The sequence below is a fragment of the Salvelinus fontinalis genome, chromosome 32 (assembly GCF_029448725.1).
Source record: "Salvelinus fontinalis isolate EN_2023a chromosome 32, ASM2944872v1, whole genome shotgun sequence".
NCBI classification, from domain to species: Eukaryota; Metazoa; Chordata; class Actinopteri; order Salmoniformes; family Salmonidae; genus Salvelinus; species Salvelinus fontinalis.
Genome location: NC_074696.1, coordinates 12,014,112 through 12,032,911, shown reverse-complemented (window position 1 = coordinate 12,032,911; position 18,800 = coordinate 12,014,112). Strand labels below are relative to the sequence as shown.

At 44.9% G+C, this 18,800-nt stretch overlaps 1 protein-coding gene across 24 annotated transcripts in view; it reads left to right on the top strand.

Moving 5' to 3' along the window:
- The window catches only part of LOC129830734 (CLIP-associating protein 2-like), a 125,698-nt gene that overhangs the window by 23,914 nt on the left and 82,984 nt on the right, over positions 1 to 18,800 (top strand). For 21 of the 24 annotated variants that reach the window (XM_055893399.1, XM_055893393.1, XM_055893396.1 and 18 more), the window contains exons 5-7: positions 3,490 to 3,565; positions 8,211 to 8,308; positions 18,478 to 18,548. In XM_055893399.1, coding sequence (XP_055749374.1) covers positions 3,490 to 3,565; positions 8,211 to 8,308; positions 18,478 to 18,548 — 245 coding nt within the window. Of the gene's footprint in view, positions 1 to 3,489; positions 3,566 to 8,210; positions 8,309 to 17,907; positions 18,373 to 18,477; positions 18,549 to 18,800 lie in introns of those variants that run through there. The other 3 variants (XM_055893406.1, XM_055893405.1, XM_055893404.1) reach the window with 3 other exon arrangements.

The following is an 18,800-nucleotide window of genomic DNA, read 5'->3' as shown; positions in this document are numbered from 1 at the left end:
AGTTTGCAACGAGCCAGGCGGCCCAAACTGTTGCATATACCCTGACTCTGCGTGCAATGAACGCAAGAGAAGTGACACCTTTTCCCTAGACTAATATTGCTTGCTAACCTGAATTTCTTTTAACTAAATATGCAGGTTTATTAAAATATACTTCTGTGTATTGATTTTAAGAAAGGCATTGATGTTTATGGTTAGGTACATTCGTGCAACGATTGTGCTTTTTTTGCAAATGCGCTTTTGTTAAATCATCACCCGTTTGGCGAAGTTGGCTGTGATTCAATGATAAAGTAACAGGCACCGCATCGATTATATGCAACGCAGGACAAGCTAGATAAACTAGTAATATCATCAACCATGTGTAGTTAACTAGTGATTATGTTATGATTGTTTTTTTATAAGATAAGTTTTAATGCTAGCTAGCACCTTACCTTGGCTCCTTGCTGCACTCGCATAACAGGTAGTCAGCCTGCCACGCAGTCTCCTCGTGGAGTGCAGTGTAATCGGCCATGATCGGCGTCCAAAAATGCAGATTACCGATTTGTTATGACAACTTGAAATCGTCCCTAATTAATTGGCCATTCCGATTAATCGGTCGACCTCTAGTCCTCTCAATGTCAACTGCGTTTATTTTCAGCAAACTTAACATGTGTACATATTTGTATGAACATAAGATTCAACAACTGAGACATAAACTGAACAAGTTCCACAGTCGTGACTGTTCAGGGACACATTATTCAATTTCTGTTAAAGGGTCAAAATGAAAAGTTACAGTCAGTATCTGGTGTGGCCACCAGCTGCATTAAGTAGTGCAGTGCATCTCCTCCTCATGGACTGCACCAGATTTGCCAGTTCTTGCTGTGAGATGTTACCCCACTCTTTCACCAAGACACCTTCAAGTTCCCGGACATTTCTGGGGGAGGAGGCCCTCACCCTCCGATCCAACAGGTCCCAGACGTGCTCAATGGAATTCAGATCCGGGCTCTTCGCTGGCCATGGCAGAACACTGCGATTCCTGTGTTGCAGGAAATCACGCACAGAATGAGCAGTATGGCTGGTGGCATTGTCATGCTGGAGGGTCATGTCAGGATGAGCCTGCAGGAAGGGTACCACATGTGGGAGGAGGATGTCTTCCCTGTAACACACAGCGTTGAGATTGCCTGCAATGACAACAAGCTCAGTCCGATGATGCTGTTACACACCACCCCAGACCATGATGGACCCTCCACCTCCAAATCGATCCCGCTCCAGAGTATAGGCCTCGGTGTAACGCTCATTCCTTCGATGATAAACACGAATCCGACCATCACCCCTGGTGAGACAAAACCGCGTCAGTGAAGAGCACTTTTTGCCAGTCCTGTCTGGTCCAGCACGGCTGGCTCTTGGATGTACACAGAGAGCTAATATTAATAATATGCATGTCAATCTCTCCTGGCTGAAAGTAGAGGAGAGATTGACTTCATCACTACTTATATTTATGAGAGGTATTGACATGTTGAATGCACCGAGCTGTCTGTCTAAACTACTGGCACACAGCTTGGACACCCATGCACACCCCACAAGACATGCCACCAGTGGTCTCTTCACAGTCCCCAAGTCCAGAACAGACTATGGGAGGCTACCTGCAGCTGTGACAAAGACAGCTCTGATGACAACCACAGCTGCAGGTGGCCTACTGATGACAACCACAGCTGCAGGTAGCCTACTGATGACAACCACAGCTGCAGGTAGCCTACTGATGACAACCACAGCTGCAGGTAGCCTACTGATGACAACCACACCTGCAGGTAGCCTACTGATGACAACCACACCTGCAGGTAGCCTACACATGACAACCACACCTGCAGGTAGCCTACACATGACAACCACACCTGCAGGTAGCCTACACATGACAACCACACCTGCAGGTAGCCTACACATGACAACCACACCTGCAGGTAGCCTACTGATGACAACCACAGCTGCAGGTAGCCTAGAGAAGCCTATGCGGTGTGATTGCATGTGGGCCAGCCTAAGCTATAGCCTAAAATAGGCCTATTTGTGTTCTGAGAGAGTTTGATTTATACCTAGGCCTTTTTAATCCAATCTGATTGACTGGAATGAATCAAACAAGACAATAGTGATGACATACTGTATAGGTGTCTTTTCAAATTCCAGATGGAAAGGCCAACATGATGTAACCCATTCAGGCTGTATCACAACCGGCCGTGATTGGGAGTCCCATAGGGTGGCGCACAATTGGCCCAGCGTCGTCCGGGTTTGACCGGTGTAGGCCGTCGTTGTCAATAAGAATTTGTTCTCAACTGATTTGCCTAGTTAAATAAAGGTTAAATAAATACAAATAAAATATGCAGAGGTTTTATTGTTAATAAATAGTTTTTTGTTAGTTTTTGTCCAATTGCAGTGGTCTCATTGTTTGTCTGTAAAGGCTTTTCATGTTTTCATCCTCTCTAGGGCCAGGAGTTTTTCCAGGACCTTAAAAAACACCTGACCTGATTTAGAAAAAGTGATCTGGTCCCATCATAGCCCATATCAAACCATTGTTTTTTACAGCTGGTTTGTTACTGTCATACCTTACAACTAGGGTCCGGTTAGGTTAGCCTACTACCAGATCAGGAAACACTCTGGGCTCTGAAATTACCACACAATGTTACAAATGAAAAAAACCTATCCTGTTTGTATGATCTACATTTGACATGTTTTTGGTGGTGGGGCATGGGCTCTCATAGTTTTACATGACTTTGTGCATCCGGCAGCCAGCACGACAATTTCAGAATGTAACAGGCTGTTACTGGAATTTTCAAGTGTGAAAACAATAAAAGTATTTTTAAATATTAGAAAAATGTGTCTATACATTTCAGCCATTTCAAAAATATTGCTCTGCCATTACCATTTATACTGTAGGAGTGTTGGCTCAATGAGACAATTCTGTTCCCAATGCCCTGCTTCAAGGGGGGGGCGAGCATCGTGCTCTACTAGTCGAGACATAGCAAATACACAAGTTTACATTTGAGTAGTATGTGTAGCTGACGAGTATTTTTACCAAAGGTTTTTAAGTAAAGTAAGGATGGGCAACTCCAGTCCACGAGGGTCTGAGTGCTGGCACACATTTTCCCCATCCCTAGCAAACACAGCTGACTTTATTAAAGTCACTGCGTTCTGAACTGTAGATCATGATGAGTCTGGGCAGAAGTGTGACAGCCAATCAGCTGTGTCTTCAGGGGACTGTAGTTGCCCAATCCCCGCTGTAAAGCTGGAATCGCCTTCACTGATTGTTGCATCATCTTGCTAATAGCAGCACTGTTGTGCTAAATGCTAAGCTGCTACATGCGATGCAGTAAAAGGCTAAAGGTGTCTCTCTGGTCTGCTGGTGAATGTTGCAGAATGGTGGGTTACACTGCTAAATTTATACTGTCTCCCCCCCACCCCCTCTCACTCATACCCTCTCCCTCCCCCTCTATTTCTCCTTCTCTCCCTCCTTCCCTCTCTCAGGTATGGTGCTCAGGCGTTGCGTCTCAGTAAGATCGTTCCCCACCTCTGCACTCTAACTGGAGACCAGAACCCACAGGTGAGAGTCTGAGCGAATCTGAATCCCTTTTTGTCCCTGGTCTCTGTCCCTGGTCTCTGTCCCTGGTCTCTGTCCCTGGTCTCTGTCCCTGGTCTCTGTCCCTGGTCTCTGTCCCTGGTCTCTGTCCCTGGTCTCTGTCCCTGGTCTCTGTCCCTGGCTGTATTAAAAACATCCAAAAGCAGTGGTCTCCAACCCTGTTCCTGGAGAGAAACCCTCCTGTAGGTTTTAACTCCAACCCTGTTCCTGGAGAGAAACCCTCCTGTAGGTTTTAACTCCAACCCTGTTCCTGGAGAGAAACCCTCCTGTAGGTTTTAACTCCAACCCTGTTCCTGGAGAGAGACCCTCCTGTAGGTTTTAACTCCAACCCTGTTCCTGGAGAGAGACCCTCCTGTAGGTTTTAACTCCAACCCTGTTCCTGGAGAGAAACCCTCCTGTAGGTTTTAACTCCAACCCTGTTCCTGGAGAGAGACCCTCCTGTAGGTTTTAACTCCAACCCTGTTCCTGGAGAGACACCCTCCTGTAGGTTTTAACTCCAACCCTGTTCCTGGAGAGAGACCCTCCTGTAGGTTTTAACTCCAACCCTGTTCCTGGAGAGAGACCCTCCTGTAGGTTTTAACTCCAACCCTGTTCCTGGAGAGATACCCTCCTGTAGGTTTTAACTCCAACCCTGTTCCTGGAGAGAAACCCTCCTGTAGGTTTTAACTCCAACCCTGTTCCTGGAGAGAGACCCTCCTGTAGGTTTTAACTCCAACCCTGTTCCTGGAGAGACACCCTCCTGTAGGTTTTAACCCCAACCCTGTTCCTGGAGAGATACCCTCCTGTAGGTTTTAACTCCAACCCTGTTCCTGGAGAGATACCCTCCTGTAGGTTTTAACTCCAACCCTGTTCCTGGAGAGAGACCCTCCTGTAGGTTTTAACTCCAACCCTGTTCCTGGAGAGAAACCCTCCTGTAGGTTTTAACTCCAACCCTGTTCCTGGAGAGAGACCCTCCTGTAGGTTTTAACTCCAACCCTGTTCCTGGAGAGAAACCCTCCTGTAGGTTTTAACTCCAACCCTGTTCCTGGAGAGAAACCCTCCTGTAGGTTTTAACTCCAACCCTGTTCCTGGAGAGAAACCCTCCTGTAGGTTTTAACTCCAACCCTGTTCCTGGAGAGAAACCCTCCTATAGGTTTTAACTCCAACCCTGTTCCTGGAGAGCTACCCTCCTGTAGGTTTTCACTCCAATCTCAGTTGTATCTAACCTGATTCACCTCATCAACCAGCTAATTACTAGAATCAGGTGCGCTACATTAGGGTTGGAGTGAACCTACAGGACGGTAGCTCTCCAGAAACAGGTTTTAATGTAACATGGAGAGAAAGCCCTGTAACATAGAACTGATATTAGTGTGAGTTCCATTAAACACATTGTGGAGCACATAGAAGTTCTAGTCATTGCGTTTCTATGGTGAAGTATTCAACAATACAGAAATGCCGGTGTGCTGGAGTTACTCATTATAATCCTTTACCCTGTTAGACAGTCAATGGGAGACTGTTAAATAGTTGGTTGAGAGAGAACCCTGTTACAGTCAATGGGAGACTGTTAAATAGCTGGTTGAGAGAGAACCCTGTTACAGTCAATGGGAGACTGTTAAATAGCTGGTTGAGAGAGAACCCTGGTTTCACCACTGAAACACGTTAAATAGCTGGTTGAGAGAGAACCCTGGTTTCACCACTGAAACACGTTAAATAGTTGGGTGAGAGAGAACCCTGGCTTCACCACTGAAACACGTTAAATAGCTGGGTGAGAGAGAACCCTGGCTTCACCACTGAAACACGTTAAATAGCTGGGTGAGAGAGAACCCTGGTTTCACCACTGAAACACGTTAAATAGCTGGTTGAGAGAGAACCCTGGTTTCACCACTGAAACACGTTAAATAGCTGGGTGAGAGAGAACCCTGGTTTCACCACTGAAACACGTTAAATAGCTGGTTGAGAGAGAACCCTGGTTTCACCACTGAAACACGTTAAATAGCTGGGTGAGAGAGAACCCTGGTTTCACCACTGAAACACGTTAAATAGTTGGGTGAGAGAGAACCCTGGCTTCACCACTGAAACACGTTAAATAGCTGGGTGAGAGAGAACCCTGGTTTCACCACTGAAACACGTTAAATAGCTGGGTGAGAGAGAACCCTGGTTTCACCACTGAAACACGTTAAATAGCTGGGTGAGAGAGAACCCTGGTTTCACCACTGAAACACGTTAAATAGCTGGGTGAGAGAGAACCCTGGTTTCACCACTGAAACACGTTAAATAGCTGGGTGAGAGAGAACCCTGGTTTCACCACTGAAACACGTTAAATAGCTGGGTGAGAGAGAACCCTGGTTTCCCCACTGAAACACGTTAAATAGCTGGTTGAGCGAGAACCCTGGTTTCCCCACTGAAACACGTTAAATAGCTGGTTGAGAGAGAACCCTGGTTTCACCACTGAAACACGTTAAATAGCTGGGTGAGAGAGAACCCTGGCTTCACCACTGAAACACGTTAAATAGCTGGGTGAGAGAGAACCCTGGCTTCACCACTGAAACACGTTAAATAGCTGGGTGAGAGAACCCTGGCTTCACCACTGAAACACGTTAAATAGCTGGGTGAGAGAGAACCCTGGTTTCACCACTGAAACACGTTAAATAGCTGGGTGAGAGAGAACCCTGGTTTCACCACTGAAACATGTTAAATAGCTGGGTGAGAGAGAACCCTGGTTTCACCACTGAAACACGTTAAATAGCTGGATGAGAGAGAACCCTGGCTTCACCACTGAAACACGTTAAATAGCTGGATGAGAGAGAACCCTGGTTTCACAACTGAAACACGTTAAATAGCTGGATGAGCGAACCCTTTGGATGGTGTACTGTCACTACAAAGATACAGGCGTCGTTCCTAACTCCGTTAACGGAGAGGAAGGAAGGAAACCGCTCAGGGATTTCACCATGAGGCCAATAGTGACTTTAAAACAGTTAAACTCTAATGGCTGTAATATGACAAAACTGAGGATGGATCAACAACATTGTGAAAACGAAGCCTGTACAGAATACAAATATTCCAAAACATGCATCCTGTTTGCAACAAGGCACTAAAGTAAAACTGCAAGAAATGTGGCAAAGAAATTATCTTTAGCCTGAATACAAGTGTTATGTTTGGGGCAAATCCAACACGACACATCACTGAGTACCACTCTTCATATTTTCAAGCATGCTGGTGGCTGCATCATGTTATGGGTATGCTTGTCATCAGCAACCACTTGGGAGTTTAAGATAAAAAGAAAAGCTATAATCACAGGCTAAATCCTAGAGGAAAACCTGGTTCAGTCTGCTTTCCAACAGACACTGGGAAACAAATTCACCTTTCAGCAGGACAATAACGTAAAACACACTGGAGTTGCTTACCAAGATGACATTGAATGTTCCTGAGTGGCCTAGTTACAGTTTTGATTTAAATCAGCTTGAAAATTTATGTCAAGACTTGAAAATCGCTGTCTAGCAATGATCAACAACCAACTTGACAGAGAAGAATTTTCACATACATTTTTAAAAATGTGATAATATTGTTCCATCCAGGTGTGCAAAGCTCTTAGACTTACCCAGAAAGACTCACATCTGTAATCACTCTTAGAGACTTACCCAGAAAGACTCACAGCTGTAGACACTCTTAGAGACTTACCCAGAAAGACTCACATCTGTAATCACTCTTAGAGACTTACCCAGAAAGACTCACAGCTGTAATCACTCTTAGAGACTTACCCAGAAAGACTCACAGCTGTAGACACTCTTAGAGACTTACCCAGAAAGACTCACAGCTGTAATCACTCTTAGAGACTTACCCAGAAAGACTCACAGCTGTAGACACTCTTAGAGACTTACCCAGAAAGACTCACAGCTGTAATCGCTGCCAAAGGGGATTCTAACATTTATAGGGGTATGAATACTTGTGTAAATGAGAATTCTGTATTGAAGGCACTGAAGGCACTGTAGAAACACCACACACACACACACACACACACACACACACACACACACACACACACACACAGAATACATACACCTCAGAAATATATATATACACACACACACACACACACACACACACACAGAATACATACACCTCAGAAATATACACACACACACACACACACACACACACACAGAATACATACACATCAGAAATATATACACACACACACACACACACACACACACACACACACACACACACACACACATACACACACACACACACACACACAGAATACATACACCTCAGAAATATATACACACACACACACACACACACACACAGAATACATACACCTCAGAAATATATAATACAGACACACACACACACAACACACACACACAAGGGCAGGGTAACGCCTTACTCTCGCTAGGCCGGTCAGAGTTATCTGATGCCACTCATCCTGTATGCCCGGAGTTTGTTTTATGATGCTCGTGTTTACAGTCAAGGGTCATTACAATCACACTAAACAATGTTCGATGCTCATCCCCCTGTTAAGAGATCTGCTAACAACATGAATTGCATAATATATATTTTCATTATTTAGTTATGTAGATACCGGATAACCTATATTGTGGGATGTTGTGTGTCCTGTGTGCAGGTGCGTGAGGCTGCCACAGCATCGCTGGTGGATGTGTATCGCCACATAGGAGAGAGAGTCAGAGCCGACCTGGGAAAGAGTGGCCTGCCTGCCGCACGGTGAGTCTCTGTGTGTGTGTGTTTGTGTCACTCCATCATTGTTGACACTTTTGGAGAAACCTGTTGAATGCTGGTCTGTATAAAATAAGTCTAAAATGAGCTGGTCGGTCGGTCTAGTCTGCAGGTTTTGTTACTGTGTGCTTTTTACTGGCGAGTGACCTCTGTCAGTGGTTTGCACTGTGAATACTAAGTGTATGTTACATCCCGTGGTATCTCTGTCCCAGTCCACACCATGCTCCACTCTGCCCCTCACACAGTCACACACAGAGACTCTTTATACTGGACAATGAAGAGGAGGACAGAGGAAGAGAGGGAGGAGTGTGTCGTCTCTGAAGAGGTCCATTGAGTGTACTTGCTCTGGTCACCGTGGTTACCGTAATAAGGAGTCCGTAGTGTTGTCATTCTGAGCACACACAGCCTCCTCTCTGCCGTCTCTCTCTCTCTGCCTTCTCTCACTTTCTGCCTTTTCTCTCTTTCTGCCTTCCCTCTCTTTCTGCCTTCCCTCTCTTTCTGCCTCCCCTCTCTTTCTGCCTCCCCTCTCTTTCTGCCTCCCCTCTCTTTCTGCCTCCCCTCTCTTTCTGCCTCCCCTCTCTTTCTGCCTTCCCTCTCTCTTTCTGCCTTCTCTCTCTCTTTCTGCCTTCCCTCTCTCTTTCTGCCTTCCCTCTCTCTTTCTGCCTTCTCTCTCTCTTTCTGCCTTCTCTCTCTCTTTCTGCCTTCCCTCTCTCTTTCTGCCTTCCCTCTCTCTTTCTGCCTTCCCTCTCTCTTTCTGCCTTCTCTCTCTCTTTCTGCCTTCCCTCTCTCTTTCTGCCTTCCCTCTCTCTTTCTGCCTTCCCTCTCTCTTTCTGCCTTCCCTCTCTCTTTCTGCCATCCCTCTCTCTTTCTGCCTTCTCTCTCTCTTTCTGCCTTCTCTCTCTCTTTCTGCCTTCTCTCTCTTTCTGCCTTCCCTCTCTTTCTGCCTTCCCTCTCTCTTTCTGCCTTCCCTCTCTCTTTCTGCCTTCCCTCTCTCTTTCTGCCTTCTCTCTCTCTTTCTGACTCTATCTTTCTGCCTTCTCTCTCTCTTTCTGCCTTCCCTCTCTTTCTGCCTTCCCTCTCTCTTTCTGCCTTCCCTCTCTCTTTCTGCCTCCCCTCTCTTTCTGCCTCCCCTCTCTTTCTGCCTCCCCTCTCTTTCTGCCTCCCCTCTCTTTCTGCCTCCCCTCTCTTTCTGCCTCCCCTCTCTTTCTGCCTTCCCTCTCTCTTTCTGCCTTCTCTCTCTCTTTCTGCCTTCTCTCTCTCTTTCTGCCTTCTCTCTCTCTTTCTGCCTTCCCTCTTTCTGCCTTCCCTCTCTCTTTCTGCCTTCCCTCTCTCTTTCTGCCTCTATCTTTCTGCCTTCTCTCTCTCTTTCTGACTCTATCTTTCTGCCTTCTCTCTCTCTTTCTGACTCTATCTTTCTGCCTTCTCTCTCTCTTTCTGACTCTATCTTTCTGCCTTCTCTCTCTCTTTCTGACTCTATCTTTCTGACTTCTCTCTCTCTTTCTGCCTTCTCTCTCTCTTTCTGACTATCTTTCTGCCTTCTCTCTCTCTTTCTGCCTTCTCTCTCTCTTTCTGCCTTCCCTCTCTTTCTGACTCTTTCTGCCTCCCCTCTCTTTCTGCCTTCTCTCTCTCTTTCTGCCTTCTCTCTCTCTTTCTGCCTTCCCTCTCTTTCTGACTCTTTCTGCCTTCTCTCTCTCTTTCTGACTCTATCTTTCTGACTTCTGTCTCTGTCTATCAATTTCAATAAAATGTGCTTTATTGGCATGAGGTAACAATGTAGATATTGCCAAAGCATTGTTTGGAGATTTATAATAATAACATAATTAATAATTACATTTGGGGAAATGGGGCTGAGGATTTTTATAGAATAGTGGCCAATTCGTTGATGTAAATATTGAAGAGTGTAGGGCTCAGATTGCAACTTTGGCGAAGGCCCGGCCCTGGTTAAATAATTCTGTTATTTTCTTGCCAATTTTGATGCTGCACGTATTGATTTAATTATGTCATATATTTTACTCCCTACACCACTTTCAATGACTTTTTAGAACAGTCCTGTATGCCAAATAGAATCAAATGCTTTTTGGAAGTCGATAAAGCAAGCGTATATTTTGTTATTATTTTGGTGGACATGTTTATCAATCAGGGTGTGTAGGGTGTAAATATGATTGGTTTTGGTATAAATCCAATTTGGCTTTTACTCAAGACATTGTGCTTATTAAGGAAGTTTAGAACTCTTACATTGATAATACTACAGAAAACCTTCCCCAGGTTACTGTTCACACAAATGCCTCTGTAATTGTTGCGGTCAAATTTGTCTCCGTTCTTAAAGATTGGGGTTATGAGTCCTCGATTCCAGATGTCAGGGAAATAACCTACACTCAGGATCAAATTAAACTGTTTTATTCTAGCCAATTGACATTTTGCACTTGTGAATTTGAGCATCTCATTTAGGATGCCATCAGGTCCTCATGCTTTCTTACGTTTGAGGGCCTGAAGTTTCTTATAGAGCTCCTGGTCAGTAATTTGGGAGTCTTTTTCTAATCCATTCAACTTCTCATGAATTTGGTGTTGTTCTGCGTTTGCATCAACTCGAGCGGTGTTGTGTTGTGTTTTAAAATGGATTGTCCATATGTCACCATTTTGTATCGCTAATTCCACTTATATATAACTTTTAGGTTGTTCCAATTTGGCCAGAAGTTGTTTGTGTTTATGGACTCCTCAATTAGTGTCAGCTGCTTGCTGTTGTACTGTGCTTTTTTGGTTCTGAGTGTTACGTTTATAGAGTTTTAAAGTCTCACAGTAATGAAGGCGTAATTCACCATTATTTGGGTCACTGTGCTTTTGGTTGGACAGTGTTCTAAGTTTTTCCTCATCATTTTACAATCTGCATCAAACCAGTTGTCATCTGTGGTCTTTTTTTATTTAATTTGAACAATTTCAGTTGTGCTTCTTTTGCTGTTTTCCTGAATATATATATATATATATATATATATATATATATATATATATATATATATATATATATATATATATATATATATTTTATTTTTTATTTTTTTATATGCATATTTATTTTTTTATATGCATATTTATTTTTTATTTTTTTATATGAATGCATACACACACACACACACACACACACACACACACACACACACACACACACACACACACACACACACACACAGTTGAAGTCGGAAGTTTACATACACTTAGGTTGGAGTCATTAAAACTCGTTTTTCAACCACTCCACAAATTTCTTGTTAACAAATTATAGTTTTGGCAAGTCGGTTAGGACATCTACTTTGTGCATGACACAAGTCATTTTTCCAACAATTGTTTACAGACAGATTATTTCACTTATAATTCACTGTATCACAATTCCAGTGGGGCAGAAGTTTACATACACTAAGTTGACTGTGCCTTTTAAACAGCTTGAAAAATTCCAGGAAATTATGTCATGGCTTTAGAAGCTTCTGATAGGCTAATTGACATTATTTGTGTCAATTGGAGGTGTACCTGTGGATGTATTTCAAAGCCTACCTTCAAACTCAGTGCCTCTTCGCTTGACATCATGGGAAAATCTAAAGAAATCAGTCAAGACCTCCGAAAAAAATTGTAGACCTCCACAAGTCTGGTTCATCCTTGGGAGCAATTTCCAAACGCCTGAAGGTACCACGTTCATCTGTACAAACAATAGTACGCAAGTATAAACACCATGGGACCACGCAGCCATCATACCGCTCAGAAAGGAGACGCGTTCTGTCTCCTAGAGATGAACGTACTTTGGTGTGAATCAATCCCAGAACAACAGCAAAGGACCTTGTGAAGATGCTGGAGGAAACGGGTACAAAAGTATCTATATCCACAGTAAAACAAGTCCTATATTGACATAAGCTGAAAGACCGCTCAGCAAGGAAGAAGCCACTGCTCCAAAACCGCCATTAAAAAAGCCAGACTACGGTTTGCAACTGCACATGGGGACAAAGATCGTACTTTTTGGTCTGATGAAACAAAAATAGAATTGTTTGGCCATAATGACCATCGTTATGTTTGGAGGGAAAAGGGGGATGCTTGCAAGCCGAAGAACACCATCCCAACCGTGAAGCACGGGGGTGGCAGCATCATGTTGTGGGGGTGCTTTGCTGCAGGAGGGACTGGTGCACCAGACAAAATAGATAACAACATCACGAGGCAGGAAAAATGTGTGGATATATTAAAGCAACATCTCAAGACATCACTCAGGAAGTTAAAGCTTGGTTGCAAATGGGTCTTTCAATTGGACAATGACCCCAAGCATACTTCCAAAGTTGTGGAAAAAAGGACAACAAAGTCAAGGTATTGGAGTGGCCATCACAAAGCCCTGACCTCAATCCTATAGAACATTTGTGGGCAGAACTGAAATAGCGTGTGCGAGCAAGGAGGCCTACAAACCTGACTCAGTTCCACCAGCTCTGTCAGGAGGAATGGGCCAAAATTCACCCAACTTACTGTGGGTAGCTTGTGGAAGGCTACCCAAAACGTTTGACCCAAGTTAAACAATTTAAAGGCAATGCTACCAAATACTAATTGAGTGTATGTAAACTTCTGACCCACTGGGAATGTGATGAAAGAAATAAAAGCTGAAATAAATAATTCTCTCTACTATTATTCTGACATTTCACATTCTTGAAACAAAGTGGTGATCCTAACTGACCTAAGACAGGGAATTTTTACTAGGATTAAATGTCAGGAATTGTGAAAAACAGTTTATTTGACTAAAGTGTATGTAAACTTCAGACTTCAACTGTAGTTCGTTTTTTACTGCTAGATCGATGCCTTCTTTACTGTGAGTGTTTGGATATTTTGGTTACTGGTTGTACAGCTTACTGGGCTGTGAATGTGTGGTTGTTTCCATGTCTGTTTTTTTGAAGAACAAGGTAATTAGGCTGTGATCAGACAGAGGTGTTAGTGACTTGACAGTGAATGAGCTGAGAGAGAAAGGGTCAATGTCTGTAATCACTGTGCTGTGAGCAATAGTTGAATCTCCCCAAAGAGTCACCTACCATTGACAAAATACAGACCCAGGCTTCTACAGAGCTGCAACAGATCCTATCCGGGTTTTGTTGACAGTGCTGTCACTGTTGTTTCTATAGGGGAGATTAAGACAGTTAGAAACAGTATGGCCTGTAATAAAGCTGTCCCCTCGTGTGCTCGTTAGATCAGGTAGTGTTTCTGTGCGTGCATTTGTGTCCCCACAGATGAGCACATTTCCCTGGGTCTGGAAATGGTACGTCTCTTCCTGAAGGGTGGGGAAGATCTCCTCTGAGTAATATGGGGATTCCGGGGGGGGGGGGATATATATTGTGCAAAGGAACACATATTTTTCTGTCAGTATTTTTTTCTCTCTTTTTTCTGTTTTATCCAAATGTGATATTTACCAATTTAGAGGGGATCAATTAGAATTTGTAGTTCAAACTTGTACCAAATGATCCTCCAGAGTCTCTGCCTCTATTGACAGAGGTGTGTTTCTGTGACGGCACAATTACCTCTCTGTAGCCTGTGGGACATTGAGTGACGTTGTCAGCCTTACGACATGTCTCCTGCAGAATGATGACGTCAACATCTAACCTCTTCAGTCTAAAGGTTGATGAGTTTAGGCCCTGAATGTTCCACATGTTAACTGATAGCGATTTCATGTTGCAAGAAGAGAGAATAACACTGGATAAAAAATACAGTAACTATTAACTGCTAAGTTAAGAGTGAGATAAACAGGGTACCAGCAAACATTTGTTCTGATGTATGTGCGTGTTTAGTGCTGATGTATTGGAGGAGCTGTTTAATCTCACTCAATCCTACATAATTATCCTGTCCTCTAAGAACCTCCGCGTAGCTGCACTAGTCCTGCTTTTGGGCCCTGTGGAGGGGGGTAGTAGACTGGGCCCGGTCCAGTCTTGCGAAGCCGATTGAGGTGGTGATGCTCTGGTGATGGGTGGGGTGCGCTGGGGGCCTGGGGCTCCTTGGTGGTGCAGTGGTCTGGTAGGGGTCTCTGCGTGGTCCTCTGTCCAGTGCGGCTTGGGGGTGGTGAGGGGCTGCAGCTTCACTCTAGGAGTCTCTACAGTCTGTTCTCTGTGCTGTAGCACCCTCTTGATGACAGACAATTCCTTTACCTGCACTAGCTCTCTCCTCATGGTGACCTTTACCTCCTCAAGAGCTGTGGTAAGGCTCTCTCCTCATAGTGACATTTACCTCCTCAAGAGCTGTGGTCAGGCTCTCTCCTCATAGTGACCTTTACCTCCTCAAGAGCTGTGGTAAGGCTCTCTCCTCATGTTGACCTTTACCTCCTCAAGAGCTGTGGTCAGGCTCTCTCCTCATGGTGACCTTTACCTCCTCAAGAGTTGTGGTAAGGCTCTCTCCTCAGTGTCCTTTACCTCCTCAAGTGCTGTGGTAAGGCTCTCTCCTCAGTGTCCTTTACCTCCTCAAGTGCTGTGGTCAGGCTCTCTCCTCATAGTGACCTTTACCTCCTCAAGAGCTGTGGTAAGGCTCTCTCCTCATGTTGACCTTTACCTCCTCCAGAGCTGTGGTAAGGCTCTCTCCTCATAGTGTCCTTTACCTCCTCCAGAGCTGTGGTAAGGCTCTCTCCTCATAGTGTCCTTTACCTCCTCCAGAGCTGTGGTAAGGCTCTCTCCTCATAGTGTCCTTTACCTCCTCCAGAGCTGTGGTAAGGCTCTCTCCTCATAGTGACCTTCACCTCTGCTAGTGCTGCCCCAGTGACCACGTTGCTATGGTTACCACCAGTAAACAGTTGGAGCTAGACAGTAAGCTAGCTGACAGATTTGAATTTGGCTAGCTAGCATGATTAACATTGACAGAGTTTGAGTTAAGACTTATCCTTTCCTCCTGTGTTGATCTTCAGTTGTACAATTTGATTACCTATATATTTTTTCTTAATTTAATCTTGTTAATCTCACTCTTAACCTCTACGGGATTGGTCCCTCCCTGCGGGATGGTTGAGCTAAAGTAGGCTAATATGATTAGCATGCGGTTGTGAGTAACCCAAAACAATTCCCAGGACATAGACATATCTGATATGGGCAGAAAGCTTACATTCTTGTTCTCTCTCTCTGTCTGTCTTTCTGCCTTCTCGCTCTCTCTCTGTCTGTCTGTCTTTCTGCCTTCTCGCTCTCTCTCTGTCTGTCTTTCTGCCTTCTCGCTCTCTCTCTGTCTGTGAGAATGATTAACATGTTGCATGCTATGTGAATGCTGTGCAGAGAGGGAATGATGGGGAGATGGAGAAGGGTGAGGAACGATGGTGGAGATGAAGGGTGAGGAACGATGGTGGAGATGAAGGGTGAGGAACGATGGTGGAGATGAAGGGTGAGGAACGATGGTGGAGGTGAAGGGTGAGGAACGATGGTGGAGGTGAAGGGTGAGGAACGATGGTGGAGGTGAAGGGTGAGGAAAGATGGTGGAGATGAAGGGTGAGGAACGATGATGTAGAGGTGAAGGGTGAGGAACGATGATGTAGAGGTGAAGGGTGAGGAACGATGTAGAGGTGAAGGGTGAGGAACGATGTAGAGGTGAAGGGTGAGGAACGATGTAGAGGTGAAGGGTGAGGAACGATGTAGAGGTGAAGGGTGAGGAACGATGGTGAAGGGGTGGGGATAGTCTTGGATGGGGGTGGCCTGGTGGTTAGGACGAGAGGTTGCTGGTTCGGTTCTACGAGTCGGCTGGGTGGGGGGGGGTCTGTCGATTTGGGAGGAGGGGAGGGAGGGAGGAAATGAAGGGAAGAGGAGAGGGAGGAGGGATATCTATGATAAATGTGACATTCTTAGGAAAAGAAAGGAGAGACAGAGGGAGTAAATATGCTGAGATAAAGAGGGAGCGGCAGTTTTCGTTCCCTGTGCTGGCAGCGCCAAAGCCCCCCCCCCCCCCCTCTGTGTGTGTGTTTTTCCTGTCGGAGGTCATGGAAAGGGAATCTACACTACGGAGATGGAAGGTACAGAGTGTAGCGTTGCAATGGTGTTTTTTCGTCACTAAATACACTCCGGCATTCAACATTTTATAATTATTGAACCTTTATTTAACTAGGCAAGTCAGTGGAGAACAAATTCTTATTTACAATAACGGCCTACCAAAAGGCAAAAGGCCTCCTGCGGGGGCGGGGGCCTGGGATTAAAAAAATATAGGACAAAACACATCACAACGAGACAACACAACACTACATAAAGAGAGATCTAAGACAACATAGCAAAGCAGCAACGCATGACAACGCAACATGGTAGCAACACAACACGACAACAACATGGTAGCAGCACAAAACATGGTACAAACATTATTGGGCACAGACAACAGCACAAAGGTCAAGAAGGTAGAGACAACAATACATCACACAAAGCAGCCACAACTGTCAGTAAGAGTGTCTATGATTAAGTCTTTGAATGAAGAGATGGAGATGAAACTGTCCAGTTTGAGTGTTAGGCCTCACCCCCCCCCCCCCCCCCCCCCCATCTGAGATATCTACTGCAGCCCTCATCCTTGCAGCTCGTTCCAGTCGCTAGCTGCAGCGAACTGAAAAGAGGAGCGACCCAGGGATGTGTGTTCTTTGGGGACCTTTAACAGAATGTGACTAGCAGAATGGGTGTTGTATGTGGAGGATGAGGGCTGCAGTAGATATCTCAGATGGGGTGGGAGTGAGGCCTAAGAGGGTTTTATAAATAAGCATCAACCAGTGCGTCTTGCGACGGGTATACAGAGATGACCAGTTTACAGAGGAGTGCAGTGATGTGTCCTATAAAGAGCATTGGTGGCAATCCTGATGGCCCAATACTTTTGTACTACCTGAATATTGATAAGCATCGTATCATTCCTTCCGTAGCCGTGGAGGCACTGTTGTCTGTTGGTTCCTTGATCTGGTCTATAGGCCACTTGTCAAAGTAACCTATTTTGCATTGATAACCAAATATAATCTCAGTGACTGTTCAAACAACAAGAATCCACCCCAAAAAAAGGTATTGTGTTTAGAAGTAATAACTAGTGATTCTAGGCTATTGTGAAATGGTAGAACCTGCTGTAGCTAACTAGCTAGATGAGCAAAACCTGGAGTTCTATTTGTAGCTGATATGGGAACACAAGCAGCATATTAAACTGAGGTAATGTTTTAGGTTGGTTTTATGTTTTATAATTCACCTTTTATTCAACTCGCCAGATCATTTTTCATCACTGGATGTCGATTGAACTCGTTTGACTGTCATGATTAAGCAATAAGGCACGAGGGGGGTGTGGTATATGTCCAATATACCACGGCTAAGGGCTGTTTATTAAGCACGACGCAACACTGAGTGCCTGGATACAGCCGTAAGCCGTGGTATATCGGCCACATACCACAAACCCCCGGGGTGCCTTATTGCTGTTATAAACCGGTTACCAACGTAATTAGAGCAGTTTAAAAAAGTAATGTTTTCTCACGTCATGCAAAACACACTCAAAGCCTGAGATTGAACCTTTTCCAAAGGGTGGTGCTTCGCCGTGCAGTATGACTTTGTCTCCTCCTGTTTCTTTCTTCCCCCGTTCCCCCTCCCTCTTTTGCCCCCTCCCTTCTTCGTTTGCTCCCTCTCTCCCTCCCTCACTCCGTCTCTGTGAGCCACTGCACCATGTTGGATACAAAGAGCAGAGGACTCGTGTGACACTAGTATGGGAGCTACTGCCACGCTACGTAGCAACACGCCGACCCATTAATCATCCCACATGGAAATGCTACTGCTACTCTTATTTGGATAACGGCTAGGCTACACTATGCTATGCTAATACAGAGCATAAATCAATATGAAAATGCTAATGTCGGCTAATTGTTGAGCGGTGTGGAAATGCAATGCAGCTGAGGAGCCTGGCACTACGCTAATCATCAGAAATCAGGAGAGCTAAGCTGTCAAAGGGTTTGACTGCCAAGAGGACGGTGTGTGTGTGTGTATACACACACACACACACTCACGTGTGTTTTTGCTTTGGTCTTCATGTTTTTCATGTCAACCTTGACATTGAGGATGGTGTGTGTGTTGTTGCAAACAGGTGTACCGGTATGTGCTACACTTATGCTGGTGTGTGTGTGTGTGTGTGTGTGTGTGTGTGTTCTTGTGCATGCAGATGTGTGTATTCTGACATTTCCCGTCTCTTGTCTACAGGTTACAGACGATTTATGGGCGTTTTGATGAAGCTTTGAATTCTGGGAACATGGCGCTTAGCCCCACTCACGGTGAGTCCTTCCCTCACCTCCTTTTCACCTTCGCTTTCTCTGATGTTTGTCCTTTTATGCCCCATATGGAGCAGGAGATGTGGTATGACTGACTGTTTGTGTCTGGAGGGGGTGTTTCAGACTGTCCAATAGGATTACCTGTCTAATCTCTCAGGAGTTTCCAGCTTCAGATATCTGGCGTCTGCTTGGACCAGATCCCTGCCTAGCAACACCAGAACTCCTGTTCTTATCTGGCAGTTGGGTTGTAGAGTT